The sequence below is a fragment of the Podarcis cretensis genome (genome assembly GCF_951804945.1).
Source record: "Podarcis cretensis genome assembly, chromosome: 6".
NCBI lineage: Eukaryota > Metazoa > Chordata > Lepidosauria > Squamata > Lacertidae > Podarcis > Podarcis cretensis.
In genome coordinates this window covers 62445894-62461920 of record NC_137175.1, presented here as the reverse complement: position 1 = coordinate 62461920, position 16027 = coordinate 62445894, and the positions used below count along the sequence as shown (strand labels likewise).

Sequence of the window (16027 nt, the reverse complement as noted above, 5' to 3'; positions counted from 1 at the left end):
CCTGCAAATTTGTAAGCTGCCAGTCCAGTTGGCTTCTGAATGTGGAGTGTGGAATGTGGGGTAGCACAGATAGCAAAACTTCTTGGGACAGACCTACATTTATGATGGGATACTGAGATGGCAGTGCATTGCACTGAGTGCTTGAAGATTTGTCTGACAGCTGTAGAAAGGAGGGATCTTGTTAAATTTCATAGCAGGTTAAACGAAGTGTGTGAGAATTGATATGAGGCAATAATGAGGCCATTCAAAACTCTTAATGTTGTAGGTAGGATCTCTGGGAACCCTAGTATAGACTGAATATATAGATAAGAGAACCCAAAATGCTCTCCTGAACATTTTCACTGGGCTACCTCGTTGAAACAAAATACTAATATATGGTGTTTCAACAAGGTAAAGGTAAAGGGACCCCTGACCATTAGGTCAAGGTAACCCAGTGTAAATTTCAGTGGAGCATCCTGGGTTCTATATCAAGCCGTCATACAATGATCTCAACGTGTCTTGTTTCACTACATCACCTAAAAACTGTGCTCCCACTACAGAGATACAAAAAGATACTTGCATACACACTGTAAAGAATGAGAAGTCTTGTTAGCATTAGCAATTTTTTATTTTCCTTTTTTGTTGCATAGGAAATGCAGTACTTGCTTCCAGTAATCGTATTGTAATGTGAGAGGGTGGTAGCACTAATGGTTGAATACAAGAGTTAAACTAATCCACACCAGCTCAAAAACCTGCAGAGATTTAGTTGAAAAAAGAATGGATGCCCACAGTGATTCTCAACCAATTGCAAATTTTCACAGAACATAATAAAACTAAAATGATAACTCTGAGAGTCAATACAAGGATACTAGAGGCACAAGGGACCCGATTCATTAAAAAAGTAGAGACACAGGGGTATTAACACAGGGCTGAGGTTATTTTGCAGCAGATCTCTCACATGTCCATTTTGTTACACCAAAATGAAAAAGAATTTCTCAATATTTGAACAGAAGAAGAGCCTGCTGGATCAAGCCCAATGGCCCATCTAGTCCAGCATCCTGTTCCCACAGTGGCTAACCAGATGCCTATGGAAAACCCACAAGCCGGATTCAAGTGCAAGAGCCCTCTCCCCTCTTGTGGTTTCCAGCAACTGGTATTCAGAAGCACTGCTGCCTCCAAATGCCAAATCAGAGTATAGTCATCATGGACCTTTGATAGCCCCCTCCTCCATGAATTTGTCTAATCCTCTTTTAAAGCCATCTAGGTTGGTGGCCATCACTGCCTCCAGTGGGAGCGAGTTGCACAGTGTCCATAAGTACTTTGATTGGCAGAACTGAGCAAGTGAGCCGGTGACTGTCTAATTGTGCAAAGAAGCCAACAGCAGGTCAATTGTGGGTATTCTCATTTGCTGAATGTTCCCACTAACACATTTTGCCAGCCTGCAAAGTGGCTGCAAAATCAGTTTCCTGCCTTCTTACAGTAGCAACTAAAGTGAAGGTACAGGTGGGAGACTGTCCACTCAGACACTTTGCTCTAGTCAATATTTGTGCTCTCCAAGATCAGATTAGTAGAATGCCTTCTCTACATGGAATTGCCAAGGTCTTTTTCAGCTCTTGCATTTATACTACAGATCATGATGATTCCTGGCTTCATCCTTTCTATCTTGGGGTAGTGGTGGGAGTTCATTGATTTGAGGCATTGCTGTAAATGAGGATGAAGGATGCAGGAATGAGTACATGAAATTTAGTGAAATACTGAATTAGAAGTATTTGCTCTAACATTGCTTTGCACTCGGAAAGATTATGAAGTACAAAACCTCTGCACAAAGTCTAGCAGATTATGCTATGGCCAAGAGAATTATCTTTTTGTTCAGCAGGACAGTAAAAATTCCTTATCTGTGCAAAGTGCAGAATAAGGATGCTCTCATCAACTTATTATCTTCTAGGGATCCTTCCCCTTGTCAAATGATGTGTATATTGAAGGTGTTCTGCTTCCTGATGGACATGAAATCAGGTGAACTCTTGGTAACAATAACATGCTAAAATTTGTTCTTGTCATGGGGACAGAGGAGGGGGACCTCAAATTTAGGGTAAGAATCATACAACAAAATCCTATGTTAATGCCTAGTGACTATTTATGAATCGGGCCCAAAGTTTATACAGACTTTTGAAGGAAAAAATTGCAACGGTGCATGAAACTAAATAGCCACATGAGGTTGGGTTTTTAAAAAGGTTCTTAAAAGTTTGTTTTAATATGAGGAGGTCTGATGTGAAGAAGGGTCAAGCATGGGTACCTGGTTTAAACACTGTCAACGAAGAAACCACTTTCAATGTCAGTTCCAAGTTGGAGAATTGTTCCTTACATTGAAATGATGTCTTATTTTTCTTCTGAGATAAGCTCTTAAGAGTTCTTATGGATGCTTCTAAGCAAAGGAAAAAAATATCACCAGGCATGGATTTCTGATTTCAAACCCTATGCCTGCCCTTATTAATAAAAAAATTGCCCCCAACAAATAATACTGAATTTTAAGTTAAATGTATATATCCAAAATACTGAAAACACCCAAAATCAAGGAGAGAAAAAAACAGAATTTGTGTTCTCAGTGAAATATCTTTAAACCTATCTGACAAGAACCAAGTCAGAAAAAAAGACTAACATAACTTTGAGTAATATTCATACAGCTCACTAAGCATTATGGAATAGCATGCATTAATATTGTACGGTTATTTTACATCACCTATATCAGAAGGTTCTGACAGACAGCGAAGGCTACTGGTGTAGAAAAAATCTTACTTCAGAAGAGCAATATAATACAGATTTCACAGGCACTACATTTTTAATATATCAGGTATTATGCTGGTTTTCTTATATTTCTTTCTGTCCTAAAGCTGGCATTTATAATAATGACCAAAAAGGCAAGGATTGAAGTAAACGGAAACTAGATACCAAAGTTGATATATTTCTTTTTTCAGATTTATATTAGTGCATAGTTCTCATGCAGATAAACACTGCTATGCATTTACATTGTTGGAAAGCAGAGTGAATTGAGCCCCAAGTTGTCACATTTTTGTAAATCATTTTGCCAGCCTGTAATAGCACCATGTAATGGATTTGCATTAAACATTAAATTGATTTCAGAATTGGTGACACAGTATTCACTACAGTTAAGTGCTATGGAATAGCTTCAATGTTACCTGCTATATATCAAAGCAATTTTCATCCCACTGCTTTTTTATTGGAAAAAATAAAAGGAAAATGTACTCGATACTAATTAGACTATTGCACAGCCTTGGACTTGATGGTGGCATAGCCGGGTTTTACTGTCAAACAGTAATACATGCATTGACTTCAAGACAAAATTGGCTTTGTAAGCTTGATTTAATGGAAACCTTGCCTGGTAGGCAGAGTTCACTTCATGAGACCTCCCCCAATAGATCTCATGAAAGATGAGTTTCTTTTAGGTGCCATTGAAGCTCTCCTTACATTTTCATGTCAGTCGTGGTTTGCAGTGTTTGTTCTATGGAGGCCTTCTACCAAAGTAAAATCATTTTTTTAAAAAAGAAAGATATTTCCAGAGACACAATGTAAAGTATAATATTAAGTGACATTTTGTTTAAAAAAAAAAAAAAAACACAAGGAAAAATACCTGTTTTATGCCACGTATCTTGGCTTTTTTGTCTTTTGTTTTGTGTGTGTGTGTGTATGTATGTATGTATGTGTACAGTAAATGTTAACACTGTTACTACAAAGCTGCAAAATATATGGAATAAAAAGAAAACTGTGAAAGAAAACTAGGTAGAGGAATTTTACATATTCCTGTGGGCTGACTGAATACTGTGGGGAAAAAAGGTTCTATTCCTTCACTTTTCAACTCTTAAGAGAAGAGGGAGAGATCACCAAACAGCCAAGGTATACTCCCGGTGACTGACGTTAGATATCACTATATGATTAATAAATACTTTATTGCAGGGGTGTGCAGAATGACAACAAGCTAAAGTCCTATTTTGAAAAGTGGTCAAAAGAATAGGAAACTACTAGTGGAGTCAATTCATAGAGAGCAGTGTTATTTTGCAGGGGGCAGACTGAGGAGGAAAATGGGAGCGGGAGCCGGTGTTGTGTATCTGGCGGTTTTAAAAGAAAGGATCAGAAAGAAAAGTTGTTTGCACAAAGAATAAAAAGCAATTTTGAAATGGGGAATGGACATGTGAATCTGATTCTGAAGTGTGACCCAGGATTATTTCTCTATTGTAGACTGCACACCCCATGCAGTTGTCTCTCCTCAGATCTCCATTCTCTGCTCTACTTTGAGGAATAAAACTCTGTTTGTTCTCCACACCTGAACAGATCTGAACTGCTGTGTTTCTGCATGATAATAAGATGAACCAAAATTTAATTTAGTGTCTTTAATACTTTACAACCCCTGTTGGTAAACACCCTTGACCGCCTACCTAATGTTTAAAGCCTTTAAAACAATTTGTTTTATGAGATTCCGATCAGAATTCCCTAACTTTACCATCTTCAAACTTAATACGATAAAACACCTTCAAAAATACAGCATATCTGCAATGTCCATTTACAATGGTTCTTCAGTAGCCTATACTTCTCAAGCATAGGAATATGCTATACTATTGAGATAAGGAGAGAGGGGAAAAAAATAACTGTATTTAAATACATACAAAAAGGAAACAGGAAAGTTTTCAACTTAAATCCAGTTCCCAGAGGGGGGAAAAGCAATTCTATGAATGCTGCCTTTATAACGAACAATCAGAAATTCCACTAAGCTAATTTGACAGAAATTTTCCTCATTTAAACAACATTACAAAAGTCCTGCATTATAAAATAGGGTAGAATAAATCAGTGTAATCAATAAAACTATACAACATACAAATTACATCGCTTCTGAGTGGGCAGATTTGATTCTCTCTCTCTTTGCGGCCATGACTACGGCATGCTCACTAAAAACAACTAACTGCCCAAACTATTGCTTAGTTTGCTTTGTTTTTGTTTTTTTAAAAAAGGGTGCAATTTTGTTGTATATACAACCAATTTACTGGTTATACCTTGGCTTATAGCAAGGTTCTGACAAAATGTTTGTCTAGGCTTTTTTTCCCCTTCACTGTGAAGCACTGAAAGCTGCTAATTTTTTTATTTTTTATTTTTTTTTAGTGCACATATGTTTTAATAAAGTAATGCCCTGCTAAGTGCTATAGGGAAGGCAAAGGATGCTGGCTAGTGGATGTGATACCATAACACTAACAATCACACAATACAACGGAGCAAATGACTACTCAACCACTTATTTGACATATATGAAAATCCAAAACATTTTTTTCCTTAAATAGAGAATAACCAGTAAACAATTTTCAGAACTTGGAAGTTTTAAAAACGTGCATATAAAAATGGGCATTATATACTTTTTATTGAATGTGGATTGATTGCAATCTGCTAATAAAAATGGGTGTGGGATTTGAAGAAAAAGGGAGGTTTTTTTTTTTAAGGCTTGCTTGTGAAAGGAACAGTTGTAAAACAAAAATTGCTTGAAGCAGGGTTCAGCTTAGTGCTTCACAGTTTGACTGCTTCTCTAAGAAGAGCCCTTCCTGCGTGTGCATTCAAAAATCACAAAAAAGTACAAAGACAAACACCTAAAATACACTGCGTCAAGTGCAGCACCGACTTTGGTCAAATAAAAAAAAAATTAAAGAAAAATTAAGAATTGCTAAGCTTTTCTTCTACATGATATAAGCAGGTATTGCATATTTTCATATATCTGGGAAAAAACAAAAACAAAAGGAAGACTCCAAATAAAATGTAAAATGCAGCAACATCAAAAATACTGATAATCTAGCATCTACAGATCTCAGAATAGCACTGCCACTGACCGTACAGGACAAGAAAACACTACCGCTATCTGTGGAACAACTAACATCCTACTGAATTCTAAGATGCTGAAACTGACAATGGCTGACATAAAAGTCACATTTACAAAAAAGTGTCTCCAAATGCTTGACTAGGGAAAAAACCCCTTTCAATATAGGAACATGTGCAACAATTCCACAAATAATCGCTATCCAGGGCAAGGCACATTGATATGGAATTTTTTTTTGTTTTTGTTTCGTGCAAATCAATAAAACAAAACAAAACAAAAAATTAGTTTCAGGGAAAAGATGAGGAGCAAAGTGTCTTCCCAAGAAATTCAGTTTACTTGATTGTATAGGACAGTAGTAGAAACCCTTCTGAAGGGCTGAACAAACATAGTTTAAAGGCAAGTGCCTGGATTAGGGATTACAATATTGTGTCTTAATGCACTCTACTTTACCCTACATTAACTATATAAAAATTAGTTACTAACACTAGAACATGCAGAGAATTTCTCTGATTAGCGAGACTCGCCAACCAGAACGTATATATATGTATAATATAGGAAACCTTCTTAAAGTTGCATGGGAAGCAAAGGGGTGCTCCGCTGTCTGGTAGGAAAAAAAAAAATCACTTGCATTTTTTTCCTGTTTTTTTTCCTTTTTCTTTTTTTTGTACATAAGATCAGGACATTTTGGGTCCAAACTTTTTTTCTTCTTCTCAGCAAGTGTCCTTGCTTTGAACTGGTATAAGATGTAGAATCAGCATTTTGCTTCTGTTTTGTTGCCTTTGCAGTTCAGAAAAAAACCAACGCCAGTTCAGGGACACAAAGGCGTTTTATTTTCTGGACAGCTTTCTCTTATTAGCTCAAGGGCCACAGTCCAACTCAGAGTGAAGCATACTTAAGGACATTTGTTTCAATGGTCTTAAGCACACCTACCTCCGTGTCTGGTTGTGGCCAAAGTATTTTGAGAAGTGATATACCCTATATTGCCGGAAACACATACGATTTTATCAGAATTGGCATAATCTATTATAGTGACTTTTAGCTTATAAAATTAACAGATATTATGATTTAATTTTAATTATGTGCTTTGATAACAGAAAATGATTAATTAGCATTTAATGTAGATAACATATTGTGGTAAAAGCACCATTAAATTTTGTATTTCTTTTTAAATTTCCTTCAGTTTTAAAGGGATACAAGTTTAACAATAAAAAACATAAAAAGCAAAAATAGCTCCCCCTTTTTTTTTCTTGCAAGGCTGTTTTTTACCCCGATAATTTAGAGTCCTGGGGTGGTAGGACTTGGAAAACAAAAATAGAATTTTCAACAATCTCTATCTTACAAAGATATTTAGCTATCCAATGAAATTGCACTTTTCTCAATTCAAAATTCGATTGTTTTGATTGATTCCTGTCAGTTTCTATCAAAACAGACCAACTTCCCCATTTCCGTGTGGATTTTATATCATGTTGAAAATCATCAAAAATGTTTCATGTAAGTGCAGCATTTAAACCCTTTTTTTCTTTTTCATGTGAACAGCAGTAGGTTGATATTTTATATTTCTCTGCAACTTGAGTGGAAATCAACCTGTTGATAATGCTCTTATGATTCATGTCACGTATCTAACTGCCGACTCTAAAATTAAAAACAAAACAAAACACCTGATATGTTACAGAAAAAAACATGCCCCATGTCTGTCCTGTAAGTTCTATATTGCAGAATTCAGCTACTACAAAAGTTATCATGTATGTGTGTTCCTCATGATCTCTCAAGAAGTCCCACACCTATATGGGAAATTAATCAGTGAAAATACTGTAAAACAGCTAGGCGCCATGTGGAAAGTGTTATAACAGCAAGTCAGTAAGCAGCCAGCAGGCTAGCTCTACTACCCAGTGTCCCTAATGCTTACACTACCAGTTGAAACACTTCAAAAATTATGAAGCCCAAACATTTCCAGCACCATATGAGAAATTACATCGGTCACTAAGGTGTTCTTTTGTTTTAAAAAAATCCCCTCCTCCCGCCCCCCCCAAACAATGTTACGGCCCTTGTCAATCAACCATAACTTTTGCCGTTTCTGAATGCGAGCAGTTGCTTGCTGTCAATATCTGTTCATCTCCCCTTCCATGGATGCGAAGTAACTGCACTGTGTTGCTGCTGCTTCCATGTTACAGAGTTGGGAAGGGGTCGGGTGGTCTGTCTAGTGGGTGGTGGGAAGCTGTGAGTTTTATCCCAGGTACCAGGACTGCAAGAAGGAAACAAAAAAGAAAGGACAGGTTGATTTATTTTTAGTATTTATGCAATGCTTTCAGCAGAATCCCTCGCATGTTCATGGTTATGTGTAAAGAAACCTAGAAATTAACATTTGGCTATTTCTTGTGCCTAGGTACTAAACCAGTGAAATCACATGACATTGCACCTCTCCTTATTCTTTTTACATAGAGATGACTGAACACTAAATAAGAAAATTGCAAATCATTACACAGATGTGACTGATGTGTGTATATTTGAACATATGGAAGAGACACAAGTTGTCATGAATGCTGCTCTATCTCAAATAATAAACCTGTAGGGCAGAGATTTTCAACATCTTTGGGTCCATGGCTCCCTTGACCAACTCCATTCTTTCCATGCTACCCCTATGGGGCTCAGGAGCCTAGTTATGTCACCCCTTGTCTGCAGAGCCAGCAGGCCCTCACAGCTTTTCGAACACTTTCCCTTGTGGAGTGTTCCCTTAGTCTCCTCTCCTCCCGCCTCTCCTTGGGAGTCCTCTGGGCAGCCGCTGCCCCTTGTCTCTGAGCTGCCCCCAAAGAGAGGTGCCTCTTCACACTGCCCCACAGCGGCCTGGGAAGCACCCCCTGGTCAGCCCCAGAGGCACCATTTGCCTAGGAAGCTTGTAGCCAGAGCTGCTGCAACAAACAGCTGTGCAAGCCTTTGGGAGGCAGAGACGTGAGACGGAATCAGAGGAGGAAGGAAAGAGGGACAGAAGCCAGTGTTGCCCATGTCACCCCTGACCATCATTCAAGGCACCCCAGGGTGCCACTGCACACTGGTTGAAAAGCACTGCTGTAGGGAGCCCAAAAGTAGGTTTAGGCAGTTGAGGAGGAAGGATAAAGCAGCAGTACAAGAAGCGTGTGGCTTTCTGCCACATAAAGATTTCAGGAGCTGCTTGGAACTTTAGAAATTCTGGCAATACAATGACTAGTATGAGCTACACATTCCACAAAACCATTAAGACCATCTTGGATTAAAGTAATCTGAAGGTTGTGGCTAAACTTAGTTTACCTATACATTTCCCACAACTGAACCACACCCCTGGATTCCATTCATATGTGTTCAAACACAGTTGGATTCTCCTGAGACTTGGAAAATGGTGTTGTTGTTTTTTGCTGTATCAACCTCGGACCACGTGAAAATATTGTGCCATATACACGAAGGTCCAATTGCTAAAATGGAAAAAGGTTAAGATCTATGTTTTAAAATTGCCACGTCAAGGCTGCCTTTTTATTGTCAGTTCTGAATTGTGGCTATAACATGTAAAATGGATAACTGACATCACTGTCAGTTGCTATGAGGAACACAGCAGATGAACCCTGAAATAAGAGGCAATTGGATCAGCAAAAGTGCTGATACTTCTCTCTCTGGCCAAGTCTATGTTTGTAAATAAAGGTTAAACCTGGATAAAAGCTGTCTTCCATGAAATTAAACTAAAACGTATCATAGCACTCCATAAAATACAAAGCAATGGGCATTGATGTCTGTCATGTCAGACTGAGGTGAACCACAGCAGAAAAGGGGCTGGAAAGGTGAATTGTTTTATTTCCAATAGATTCAGAATACTGTTGCACACCACCCCAATCTCGGAGCGGTGTGAGCGGGTTCCAGGTGCTTACTCAGGGTTTGGTTACCTCAGAATGATGGTCAGTAGAGTTGTGGTGCCTTTACGATGTATGGTTTATTTACAACATATATACAGTACAACCTGAACCTACGATGGAGGTGACTCATACGATTAACACCCCAAGAGGGTCTCCCATAGCCACAGCCTTGGATTCCAGCAGAAATCAAGCATGGTTCTGTCTCTCGGGATTCCCATCCTGCATCCTCCTGCTTCTATATACCTCAACATTGTCTTTCTAACTACTAGCCAAAACAAAATAAAAAAATTCCTTCCAGTAGCACCTTAAAGACCAACTAAGTTAGTTCTTGGTATTGATACCAAGAACTAACTTAGTTGGTCTTTAAGGTGCTACTGGAAGGAATTTTTTTATTTTGTTTTGACTATGGCAGACCAACACGGCTACCTATCTGTAACTGTAACTACTAGCCAGTTGAGGGAGAAGGACCCACCCATTTTTTCTCTGGCACAGAGTCACTTCCTTTGTTACCTTCATGACCAATACAGAAGCTATTACCAACATGAACAACTGAATCCTCTATTAGATTTTAACCTTGGCTGGATGCAGGCTTTAGAAGGACCTCAGGCATATGGCTAAGCCCCCACCCCCAAACTCACAACAATACATTTTGTGTTCTTCAGGCCTGATGGTTTACCTCACAAAAGCCACCAAATCAATGAAGGCGCGAGAAGAATCAAAACCCAATAAAAAGTTATTTGATTTTGAACCCTGGTAGTGTAAAATAACTAGATAAGGTCTTGTTACTGTCAGCTGAACAAGCAGACAAAACACTAAAGGCCACCATGAGTTCAGTTATACACAACTGTGACTTCTGTTATCCGTTTAAGCCATCCCTCCATGATCTTTCAAATACCATGATTCAAACATCCATGTGCTCATTTGAAGGTTGCCAAAACTTCTTACATATGGAAGCAGGCTTGTGTTCACTGTTTGTCTCAGAAGTCAGCCCAACTGTGAAGAACATCTCGGTGCCATTGCTGTGTGTACTTAGTGGAAATTGGTACTGGTGCGGAGGAGGAGTGGGGCTGAATCACACTGGTGTAATGCTTGAAACTAACTTTTGATTCTGTTTTTTAATATTGTTACCATTACCTATTACAATAGTATCCTCTCATTCTTCTATGGAGTTCAGAGTGGCTTACACAGAGCCTTTCCATTTTGTCTTTACAACCAGTTCTTTTTTTCCTAAAAAAATGTTTATGGGTACTCTCATTTTCCTATCCTTATTTCCTACTGAAATACTGCCCCTCAATGAGGCCAAACTTAGATTCACAAAATGCTTAGGGGTGTGCGTACCCCTGCGTCCCTCGCAATAAAAAGCACTGTTTACAACAACCCTGTGAGGTAGGCTAGGCCGTGATTAGGCCAGGATCACTGAAGTCTAACACCGCATCCACTATATGTAAAGATTTTCTGGCTGTCCAGCTTTAATAATTTGCACCTTTTTTTCTTTCTTTCTTTGACAGAAACAAAACACATTGCCCTTGCATCACTGGATTTTATGAGTGACATAATAAATAAGAAAAAATCAGCTAGGTGACACAAATCAAAGTGGTACTTTTACTGTCCCTGTCATTTCTCAGACAAAATGAGCTTACACCAAAATACCTAGTATTATTAATATTTAAGTTGCATATTAACAAAGAAAAGCAAAAATCCTGCTGGCTTTAAGATTACATGATTTTCAGCTTTGGCAGTATGTCATGGAGGCAAGTTAAATAAATATTGCTTTATTTAAAAATAAGTTGGCAAGAGAAACACAGTCAATTCAGATGACTAGTTTCCTTTTTCACCCCACTGGCTAATTCTTTGGTCTTTTTTCATCTCTCTCTCTCTCTCTCTCTCTCTCTCACACACACACACACACACACACACACTTTCACTATCTTTCTTTTCTGATTTCATGAGTCAGAGCTAGACTGATAGTAATTAAATGAAATAGTTTTTAGATGTAACTTTTGTTCAAAAGGTTTTCCTGAAGGTTAAGGTGCCTAGGCTCATTATTTTATAAGCAGTGCTATTCACCAGATTAATATAGATTGGCTTTGATAAAATTACTCAAGTGAGTAAAGAATGGTACATTATTTACACAATTGAGTAAACAGTTGTCATTAAGGCCACTAAGATGAGTGTTTACTAATAGTGCACTGATTCAAACACATAAATTCTATATATACTGACAAACTTCTTGTATTCATTTCAATAAAATTTGCTCTCACGTTAAAACCAGAGCCTAGGGCTTGCCGTTCAGAAGGTTGGCGGTTCGAATCCCTGCGACAGCTGAGCTCCTGTTGCTCAGTCCCTGCTCCTGCCAAGCTAGCAGTTTGAAAGCACAAATTGCAAATATGCGACGGGAAGATAAACGGTGTTTCCGTGTGCTGCTCTGGTTCGCCAGAAGCAGCTTAGTCATGCTGGCCACATGACCCGGAAGCTGTATGCCGGCTCCCTCGGCCAGTAAAGTGAGATGAGCACCGCGACCCCAGAGTTGTCCGCGACTGGACCTAACCATCAGGGGTCCCTTTACCTTTACCTTTAAGTGTTAGTACAGAACAGTAAAACCTGGATGGTGCGAAACATTACCCTGCACAGCAGACATTCACACAGCACCCAAGTTTATAGCGTTTTGTTGTTGCTGCTGTTCTTCTGGTTGATGTTAACTGTCAGTTAGTAACCATCCCAAAATTACAGAGATTTGATTCAGACAGTCTGGATGCCTAGATGGCCTGTTTCACTTTGGGACATGTAGTAAAACGCTTGAAACTGTTTGCATTTTTTTCAGAATGCAGCTTGTGCATGGTATTTCTTTTAATAATATTCAGTGCACATTTTGGACAGCAGGGGGTGCACTTTTCCATGCCACTTCTTTCCTTTGCTACTCACTGCACAGGTTTTTTTTTTTGGGGGGGAGGAATCTGCAGTGCTTCTGAACTCCTCTCAAAACGGGGTGGGTGGGTGGGGAAGTTTCTTCACCCATCTTACTATTCAGTGTGTGCCTTGCAGACAAGGTTACCCCAGAGCAGCTCTGTAATCCTTCACTGAAATAGGCTTTATTGATTGCTCTGGTCTATTGTTCCCTTTTCAAGTCCCCCAAGTTCAAGTTCATCCTGGTGTTACATCATGTCTGGTTGCTACGAGCAACCAGACAGACCCAGACGTGACTATCATTAGCAAGAAACACTCTGCTCTCCTCCCACCAACCTTCCAGTGGCTCTGACGTAGCAGGGCCACTGCAAACACATTGAAGTATTTATTCAGCCTAATTTATGACCTACCCAGCAAGCGAGACCCCCACTCCAAAACCCAATGCTGTTGTATATTTAATTAATCAGCCTCTCTCTGGCACTTGGGAAAGTTAGACAAAGGGCTAATTATTGTGTTGCACTCCCCACACTTTTTTTTTTTTACTGGGGTGGGATAGGGGGAGAGAAAGAGTTGAATATTTGCATGGGAAAGAAAACTTATACGAGGCTCATGCCAGTCGCACCCTCTCCCCATAAACACCTCTCTCCCACTCTCCTGCCCTGCTGACATTTCATGAAATACTTTAGCTGCTTAAGGGAATTAGAAAAAAAAAATCTGATGTGAATGTAACTCCTTCAGAGTTGGTATTCAGTAACACAAATCAACTCATGACATGTTTAAATTTAAATGCTAACCACACACTCTGAGAGTTACTTTAAAGGTTAGTTTTTAATCAATAGAAGTTGCTGACTCTGGAGTTTTGAGCTGCGCACTGCAGCTCTTGTGCCTTTGTCTAAGCCTTAAGGCTTTCAAACTTTTTTTTTTTTTTAAGATGATTTTAGCAATGATTTGCAGACAGTGCTGTTGTGTTCTTGAGGAGCAACATGTCAATAAAGGAATAGAGTTACCCTGCGCTGGGGGTGTCAATATGACTCCTGGAGGCACCACTCATGTCTGACACAATGGAAAGCTGATTAACTCTTTGCTGGCCAAACAGGACACAAAAAAATCATTTGCAGAGATGTTCGACACTCAACTGACTACCAACTGACTTTTTTTACGGAATAAGACGCCCCAGTACACTGGTTACAACGTCATGAGTCTGCCTCCCCCCCCCCAAACATGCAACCACCCTTGATTATTATTTGTTTGCATTTCAAAGGCATTAAAGAGCAAGTGCATTTACTGGATTCACAACAAATTCATAATGTCTCACAGAAAAAAAAATCCATAGGCAGTGGTTCTACTGTGGTAGCATTTTAAACTTCACCCTCCCTATTTCCACCACTCCGTGTATGAGGGTAAAATATTTTGGATTGTGTTCGAATAGCAGCTAAACTATCTTTTCAACAAACTTTCAGCTTACAATTGAAAGAAAATGTAAGCTTCAAAATAAAGGGGGTGTTTAAATGCATATGCTGCCACAAATATCCTCACATTTGGTCTGTGATTCACAGATCCGTCTAAGTAGTAACAACAAGTATATGTGCTGGAAGAACTTTTTGGCATGTTGGGTAATATGCAATCAGAAATGCATTCAATATTTCAATTTTTTAAATATCTGGTCCTATACGGGATTCCCAGTGGTCTCTAGTGCAAGGAACTACTCAGGTCCACATCTGAACAGCTTCAGAAAATCTGCAGCATCAGAAATGCCCAGACCATTTACTGGGCCTGCATGAAGACTTCTCTCTTTTTTTGCCCATACCTGGGGCTACTACAATTCTGTGTTGTCCTAAAATGGATTTTAGTGTCCTTCCTCCCATGCTCAAGGTGAAACATCAAGAAGAATTCTGCAGTCCAGTACAAGATCTTCACTTTCCTTTCTCCAGTCAAATGAAGAAGTAATCTCATCAGGTTGAAAAGTGCTGACTAAGGATTTAATAAAGTGCCTGCAGATGTGTGTCATCTCTAAGGTATTCAACTCATGTAATGCAAAACAGTTCCACACTGAATGTGCTTATAAAATTCCATTTAACCATTGCTGAGCTCTGTTTTAATGTCCTCAGAGGAGTATTATCACACTCCCCCCTCCCTAATTTACAGCACTATGAAAGTTGAGGCTCTATACTGCCAGTGTCCTAAAATCCTCACAGTAGTAAGGTTTTATGAACCATAAACAATATCTACTTGACTGAATCCTAAACAGGAAGTCTGAAATGGCAATTACATTGCTTTGAGAATGTCAGCCTATATCCAGGGCTAGCTGCAGAAGGGGACTTAAAAAGAAAAGAAACCTCCTGGCAAGTCTTTCTTTGGGATTCAAAGAACATTGAAAAAACACCAGTCCTGGAGTTCAGAATATTTCAAAGAGAACAGAAACATTTATTCTCTAGTACACGTTTTGACTGTGCTAGCCGCATAGAAATAGGCCAAAAGGTTATTCAAATAATCTTTAAAACGCCTGTCTTTTTATTTTTGGCTCTGAAAATTTATATTTTCAAACCCAAACTAGCCCAGTTCCAAAGATTTCTATCTGTGCATCCCCCTAAATAATGACATATTAGACAAAACAAACAGAAGTCGTAACTGAAGGATAGAAGAAAGTAAAAAGAAGTCCTCAAGGGCAAAGTTTAATGCTGCGGAAGGAGGTTGTTAATGTGGAATCCAAAACTGGGTGTGACAAGTTGGCTTGCTTCTCAAAGCAAAATGGGTTATTTAAGGACATTAATACATTCAGAATGTTCTCTGACAAACTCCATAGGCTAGATTTTATTTTCCCCAAATGCATTCATAACTAAGGCCTTTTATTGATTTATAAAAATTTCCCTTCTCTTCCAAAGAGATTGGGTGGCATACAGGGCATGTACAATCCCCCCTCTCACCAACACAATTTCCCTTACAATAATTCTATGCAGTAGGTTAGGCTGAAATACAAAGATTAGGCCAAGTCCCATTACTATTATTAACTGTATTTATAGACAACCTTTTCTCCAAGAAGTTCAAGGTGGCACACATAGTTCTCCCCATTTTATCCTCCCAGCAATGTTGTGAGGTAGGTTTGGCTGATAGGCAGTGACTGGCCTAAGTCACTCTGTGGTCTTCATGGCTGAATGGGAACTTACAACCCAGGTCTTAGTCCAGTAATATAACCTCTACTCCACATTGGCTTTAGGTTACCAGGGCCTAAGTTGGAGTGTTGACTTTAAAACATAAGGCTCTAAATGACTTGGAACTCAGGTACTTGAAGTAGAACCTCTTCCTATATAAACCTGCCCGTGCATCAAGATTGACAGTGGAGGCCCTTCTTGGGGTCCCACCCAAAGTAAGGTGTGATAAGCCAGGCCAGGGTCTTTCTGTGGTG

The 16027-nt window shown here is 39.1% G+C and overlaps 1 protein-coding gene across 9 annotated transcripts in view; it reads right to left on the bottom strand.

The window, feature by feature from the left end:
* Nucleotides 1–585: 585 nt before the first annotated feature.
* Nucleotides 586–16027, bottom strand: part of NFIA (nuclear factor I A) — a 418489-nt gene continuing 403047 nt past the window's right edge. For all 9 annotated transcript variants that reach the window (XM_079982118.1, XM_079982123.1, XM_079982117.1 and 6 more), the window contains one exon: nucleotides 586–8087. In XM_079982118.1, the coding sequence (XP_079838244.1) occupies nucleotides 8011–8087 (77 nt within the window). In that variant the 3' untranslated portion in view covers nucleotides 586–8010. The remainder of the gene's footprint in view (nucleotides 8088–16027) is intronic.